Source organism: Penaeus japonicus, unplaced genomic scaffold (assembly GCF_977035675.1).
Source record: "Penaeus japonicus unplaced genomic scaffold, GWHDUDI00000001_assembly GWHDUDI00000028, whole genome shotgun sequence".
In the NCBI taxonomy this organism is placed as follows: Eukaryota; Metazoa; Arthropoda; class Malacostraca; order Decapoda; family Penaeidae; genus Penaeus; species Penaeus japonicus.
In genome coordinates, this window is record NW_028234430.1 from 2,881,587 (window position 1) to 2,889,086 (window position 7,500).

The window sequence follows — 7,500 nt, forward strand, 5'->3', positions numbered from 1 at the left end:
TTCTTCTCCTCCTCCTTCTCTTCCTCCTCCTCCTTCTCCTCGTCCTCCTTCTCCTTCTCCTTCTTTTCCCCCTCCTCCTTCTCCTTCATTTCCCCCTCCTCTTCCTCCTCCTTCTCCTTCTCCTCCTTCCCCTCCTCCTCCTCTTCCTCCTCCTTCTCCTTCTCCTCCTCCCCCTCCTCCTGCCCCTCCTCCTCCTCCTCCTTCTCCTTCTCCCCCTCCTCTTCCCTTTCCACCCCCCCTCCCCCTCCTCCTCCTCCTCTTCCTCCTCCTCCTCCTCCTCCTCCTTCTCCTTCTCTTTCTCCTCCTCCTCTTCCTCCTCCTTCTCCTTCTCCTCTTCTTCCTACTCCTCCTTCTCCACCCCCCTCCCCCTCCTCCTCCCTTTCCATCCCCTATTTCCGGAAGGAAGCTGTAAGAGTGTCCTGGCCACAGATCCTTCAGCCACTGGACACCTTTTGGTTTCGGACACCGTGGGAAGGTCATTCTTTTTTCCTCCTTACATGGGACACTGACTGGCCTCCTGCGACCCTCCTTCCTTTTCCGTTTCCTTTTTCGTCTTGAGTGAGTCATGCCTTCTGCTCATTCGCTCGGCCCTCTGGGGTTCTGGTGGTCGCTCTTGAACTTTGGGTGTTTTTTTTTCATGATTTATGTATGTATATATATATATATATATATATATATATATATATATATATATATATATATATATATATACATACACACACACAAACACACACACTAATGTGTGTGTGTGTATGTGTGTGTATGTGCATGCGTACGTGCGTGCCTGAGTGTGCGCGTGCCTGCGTGTGTGAGCGTGTGCGTGCTTGCTTCCGTGTGTGTGTGTGTGTGCTTGCGTGTGTGTATGTATGTGTATGTATGTGTGTATGTGTGTGTGCATGTATTCCTCCTTAACCCTTTGCACTCCCATCTTCACTTCACTCTCCCTCTCTCTCAGTCTCCTCCCTTCCCCGTCCACTTTGCTTCGGTCTCTTCTATCCAAGCCTAACCTCGCCCCCCCCACCATCCCCTCCTCCCCCCTCCAGCTCAGACCACCATGAAAAGACCTCGAACCAAGGTAGAACCAGGGAGGGAAATGAGAGGGGAAGGGCGAGCACATAATCACCCTCCTTAACTCCCTCTCTCCATCCCTCCATTATTATTGCTTTTGTCTCTCTCTCTTTCTCTATCTCCCTATCTATATATCTATCTATCTATCTATCTACCTCTCTCTCTCTCTCTCTCTATCTCTATCCCTAACTAACTAACTATCTATCTACCTCTCTCTATCTATGTATCTATTCATTTATCTATCTCTATCTATCTATCTATCTGTCTATCGCTATCTATCTATCTATATATCTCTATCTTTCCCTCCCTAACTGTCTATCTATCTATCTATCTATCTACCTATCTCTCTGTCTCACTCTCTCTCTCCCCCTTTCCCCCCCCCCCACTCTCTCTCTCTCTCTCCCTTTCTTCCCCCCCCCCCCCCTCTCTCTCTCTCTCTCTCACACCCTCCCTCTCTCTCTCTCTCTCTCTCACCCCCTCCCTCCCTCCTACCCTATCCTCCTCCTCTCTCCTTGATGCTCTATTCCCCTCCTCCTCCCCTCCCCCTCTCCCTCCCTCCCTCCCTCCCTCCCACGCCATATGTCGCTGCCACAATCCTAGCGTCACGCACTGAGAGGGGGGCGGGGGAGAGGGGGAGGGGGGGCGAGTGTCAAGGAAATGTTCTTGTTTTTTTTGTTTGTTTTTATATGTTGTTGTATGTTTTTTTTTATATACTTTTATATTCTTGATATCATTTTTATATGAATATCTATCTATCTATATGTATATATGTATAAATATATCTATACATATATATGTTTATATATATATATATATATTTATTTATATATATGTGTGCGTGTGTGTTAATATATATATATATATATATATATATATATATATATATATATATATATATATATTTATTTATTTATATAGATGTGTGTGTGTGTGTTTATATATATATATATATATATATATATATATATATATATATATATATACCATTAATCAACTAGTAATTAGATTTAGAACAATGGTCACTATAGACAGTGTGTAGTGTACGCAAAGAACTTACGTCAACTCCACTGTAATTCTATATCATCATTTGTCAGATAAAGTATTAATAACTTTATTTCGTTATTACTGTTACTGTTATAATTGATGATCAGTTATATTATTAATCAATATTTTATTGTAATCGTTGTTATCATCATTACTATCCTAATCATCAAAATTATCATTAATATTATTATTTTCCTTGTTATCAACAGTATTGATGTTATCATTGTTATTAAGATGGTATGATGATGATAAGGATGATGATGATGATAATTGTGGTGATTATCATTTTCATCGTTATGACTAATATCATTATTAGATAATCATCAACATTATCAATGTTATCATTATCATCACTATTTTAATTATATTTATCATCATTGCAATTATCATTATGTATATCATCATCATCATTATTATTACTATCGTCATCATCATCATTACTGAAATTATTCATCATCATAGTATCATTATCATTACAGTTATCATCATCATTGTCATTATCATTAAAATTGTTATCGTTACTGATATTATCTTAATCATCATTATCATTACCATTGCTTATTAGTGTTGTTATCATTAGCATCATTATTTTTATGATCATCACCATTATTACTATCATCATCATTTTCATCATTGTTATTATCACTATCATTATTATTCGGAAGAATAGCAGTAGCAGCAATAGTAGTTGCAGTAACAGTAGTAGTAGTGGCATTAGTAGTAGTAGTAATAGTAATAGTAATAGTAGTAGCAGTAGTAATAGAAGTAGTAGTAGTAATAGTAATAGTAGTAATATTAGTAGTAGTAGTAATAGTAATAATAATAGTAGAAGTAGTAGTACTAGTCATAACAATAGTAATAGTAGGAATAGTAGTAGTAATAGTAGTAGTAGCTGTTGTAACAGTAATAATAATAATAATAATGATAATAATAGTATTAGTAGTGTGTGATATAGAAGTATCAAAAAGCTCAGCCTTGTCATGTCGATTCGCTGAGATAGATAGATAAATAGATAAATAGATAGATAGATAGAGAGATAGATAGATAGAGATAGAGATAGAGATAGAGATAGATAGATAGATAGAGAGAGATAGAGATAGAGATAGAGATAGAGATAGATAGATAGATAGATAGATAGATAGATAGAGAGAGAGAGAGAGAGAGAGAGAGAGAGAGAGAGAGAGAGAGAGAGAGAGTGAGAGAGTAAGAGAGCGAGAGAGAGAGAGAGAGAGAGAGAGAGAGAGAGAGTGAGAGAGAGAGAGAGAGAGAGAGAGAGAGAGAGAGAGAGAGAGAGAGAGAGAGAGGAGAGAGAGAGAGAGAGAGAGAGAGAGAGAGAGAGAGAGAGAGAGAGAGAGAGAGAGAGAGAGAGAGAGAGAGAGAGAGAGAGAGAGATAGAAGAGAGAGAGAGGAGAGAGAGAGAGAGAGAGAGAGAGAGAGAGAGAGGTAGAGAGAGAGAGAGAGAGAGAGAGAGAGAGAGAGAGAGAGAGAGAGAGAGAGAGAGAGAGAGAGAGAGAGAGAGAGAGAGAGAGAGAGAGAGAGAGAGAGACAGACAGACTTTTGAGGCACTGACCAGTGCAGTATAAATACATCTTTGAATTCATGAGAAGGGTATAGTCTCGGTGGCCGTGTGATTTAGGGCGTCTTTTTAAGGTGTATCTCATGTTGCTGTTCAACAACAACAACAACGACACCACCAGAGGAAAGGACAGCAAGTCTGTATGCCTCTCTCTCTGTCATTCTCTCTCTCTCGCTCTCTCTCTCTCTCTCTCTCTCTCTCTCTCTCTCTCTCTCTCTCTCTCTCTCTCTCTCTCTCTCTCTCTCTCTCTCTCTCTCTCTCTCTCTCTCTCTCTCTCTCTCTCTCTCTTCTCTCTCTCTCTCTCTCCTCTTCCTCTCTCTCTCTCTCTCCCTACCTCTCTTCCTCTCTCTCTCTTTCTCTTACTCTCTCCTACTCTCTCTCTCTCTCTCTCTCTCTTCTATCTTCTCTCTCTCGTCTCTCTCTCTCTCTCTCTCTCTCTCTCTCTCTTCTCTCTCCTCTCTCTCTCTCTCTCTCTCTCTCTCTCTCTCTCTCTCTCTCTCTCTCTCTCTCTCTCTCTCTCTCTCTCTCTCTCTCTCTCTCTCTTTATATATGCGATAATTATTGTCGGAAACACTATACTGCCTGCTGGTAGCGAATCAACATGTCAGTGAGGTGGCGCTTAGTAGCCTACGGGTTAATATACACCATGCTTCTAATAAAAATAAAAATAAATAAATGTTAACGATGCTAAAACACAGAGAGGAAACGAAAGAATAACAAAGAGTGCGCAAGGCGACGCTCACTTGAAAAATTCCGATGTAAATAAACAAACCCCGATGGAGTTCGAGCGGAGGTTGATTTGAAAACCCAGATAGTTTCCCTTTTTTTAGTTGCGTAGGCTGTAATTCCCGGTTTTATTTGAGGTATAGTTATGGAATGATAGAGAGATATGTATGGCGTATGTTTAGAGCGTAGATAAGGAGAGTTGTAAGAAAGGAATGTTTTATTAATAGGGATTCGAGAGGTAGTGTTAAGTTCGATGTTTAATTTACGTGTCTTACTTATGCTTATTTTAGTTTGTGTCTAATGTGAAAAGTTATATTGTTATTTTTGGAGGCTGTTTTGGTTATTTTGATTGGTGTGACCTTGTTTAAAGTTTGATTCTTGTACATTTGTGGAATATTTTGACACGTGAGAGTTTAGCTTGTTTAGAAGCGGTAAATTGTGATATATTGTTATATTTAATTATTTATTTTTGTTATAATGAAATTATACTTTGGTTCTAAACATATGAATATCCTTCCTATTAATACCTTTTTGTGTTTAGTTTAAAGATTGACTTTAGGTTTCACGTAAGAATTGAGTTATTGGATTTTGACTAATAACTTTTGTCTTATTTCATTTATTACCTATTCATTTCTATTTTTTAAATGATTTCTTCTTCTTTCATCACAGTATGAATCAATCCCTATGGCTGAAGTTCATGTGATAGGCCAAATTACAGGAGCAAGTGGATTTGGCAGAAGTTCCCTTTTCTGCAAGTGGACTCTGCAACTAGGTAAGAGAACTTTGAACTTAGTTTTACTTTTCTTCTCTTGTGAATAAGATTTAACATCTTTTGTCTTGTCGTGGCGTCATTCATATTTTGCGATAACTTTATTTTGGAAGTACATGTCGGAGAAATCAGGGATATGTTAGAAGTCACATGGAAATACTTGTGTTATTTGGATGATTAGAAAGGATTGATTCTTTAGACATTCAAATTATAACTCTTTAATATATATATATATATATATATATATATATATATATATATATATATATATATATATATATATATATAGATATATATATATACACACACACACACACACATATGTATATATATATATATATATAAATATATATATATATATATATATGTATATATATATGTATATATATATATTGATATATATATGTATATATATATATATGAATATCATATTATATATATATATATATATATATATATATATATATATTTATATATATATATATATATATATATATATATATAGGTATATATTTATATATATATATATATATATATATATATGTATTATAAAACTATGATTATAACTCTCATAACTCTTAGGTGGAGGTTGGAGAGTAATTGAAGGGCTGGCTGAAGGGCAGACTCAAGCAGATTGCTCAGAGGTTGGTGATACAGTCAGCTGGTGTCATCCCGTTGACATTCATCTCGCAACACGTGGTATTCAGGGTAAGATAAGACTGACAGATGTTACCCTGGAATTGGATCCTTTTGGTTATTAGCAGATTGGTATGCTTTTAATGGTATAATTGCTGATTTAGTGTTGAATATTTCAGTCTATTTAAGAAGTCTGGTGTCCAGGTGCATTAAAGAATTATTATAATCCCTGAATGATGTATATTGTGAACCACTGTTTTATGTATAACTGGTTCTCTTTGTCCCCAGGATGGCCGCGACTAATGGTTCAAGTTTACAGGCAAGATGATTTAGGTCGTTTTGACCTATGTGGCTATGGTATTATTCATATACCAAGTAGACCTGGGCATCACTCGGTAGACTGCCCGACTTGGAGACCAACAGGTAATATTTTTATAGATGCTTATAGTAAGATAGTAAATACAAACAATCAATATAGTATGGTGTCCATACATCAGAAATTCTTTGAATATATGTGAAAATTGATGATTTGGTGAAGAAATTTAATTAACCCATTGTGTACGGTTGTCATGACATATATGAAGCAAGAGCTATAGCTTGATGACGGGCGTCATCACGTACTTGACATTTGCGGATTTGGGATTATATTTTATTGTGCTGTGAGTAAGGAGTGAGTGATGATGACAATTGCAGTCATAATTACTATAATTAGCATAATATTAAGCAAACCTAACATCCAAAACCTAGATGGCACCAATTTCTTCTAGCACTATCAGGAATGAGAGCCTTAAATGGCACCCAGCCATGGTCTCTAGCAAACACTATCTTTATAGAGTGGTGGCACACAGCAAGTTACCAACCTCTTGGTCTAAAGTACCGCAGATGAAGGATGTGCAGGCAGAACGAGAAGAGGAAGATGATTAAAACCATGCCCAGTGTCTAAAATGTGCCCCTGTGCCAGTAGGGATGCCTTTTATTGTGGTACTCACAGTCATATGACAGGTTTCCTTCCTCTTCCCTACCTCTTCATGTTATCTTCATTATGGATGGTTATATGTTTTGTATTTGTTCATGACAGTACATGAATACAAAAATATAAAGTTGCTTTTTGTCCTCCCACAAAGCAGCAAATCTTCTATCACACTGTATATAAAGAAAATAATGATCTGATATGGACCTTATACTACAATTTTAGTCAACTACAGCATCGATAGAGCCTGTGATATAAGTCTCTTAACAATAAAACACACAAAAATGACTCTAGTTTTACAATGAGTGACTGAAAGAAAGTGGGAAAAGTCAAGGTATGTTGGATAAAGCTGCCTGCCTATGAAATAAAACCCATCCTGGAGATTGGGCAGCAGATATATCCCCCGTCCGCAATGGGTTAACACTTCAAAAATTGTCAGTCAGTATTTTATAGTATTGTGTAAAGGTCTCTTCAAACTTTTATTCCTGATAATGTTTCTCATGATTGTCATTTCCTCCCTTCAGAACAAGTTTTATTTATATTGCTTCTGCTTTCTTGAACAGGAACATTTGCAGAGGAATTAAGGCGATCATTTTTAGGTGGCGGTCCTCAGCTACTGTCTACAGAGTTCATACATTCTGGATTAGAACGCTATAGGTTGCGCACTATACCATCAGGCACTGTAAGTTTATATCATAAAGAGATTGCTGA

At 37.2% G+C, this 7,500-nt stretch overlaps 1 protein-coding gene across 1 annotated transcript in view; it reads left to right on the forward strand.

Moving 5' to 3' along the window:
• Positions 1–4,448: 4,448 nt before the first annotated feature.
• B9d2 (B9 domain-containing protein 2) overlaps positions 4,449–7,500 on the forward strand; it is a 3,328-nt gene continuing 276 nt past the window's right edge. The window contains exons 1-5 of the mRNA XM_086553281.1: positions 4,449–4,551; positions 5,084–5,186; positions 5,766–5,891; positions 6,108–6,242; positions 7,353–7,471. Coding sequence (XP_086409407.1) covers positions 5,099–5,186; positions 5,766–5,891; positions 6,108–6,242; positions 7,353–7,471 — 468 coding nt within the window. The 5' untranslated portion in view covers positions 4,449–4,551; positions 5,084–5,098. The remainder of the gene's footprint in view (positions 4,552–5,083; positions 5,187–5,765; positions 5,892–6,107; positions 6,243–7,352; positions 7,472–7,500) is intronic.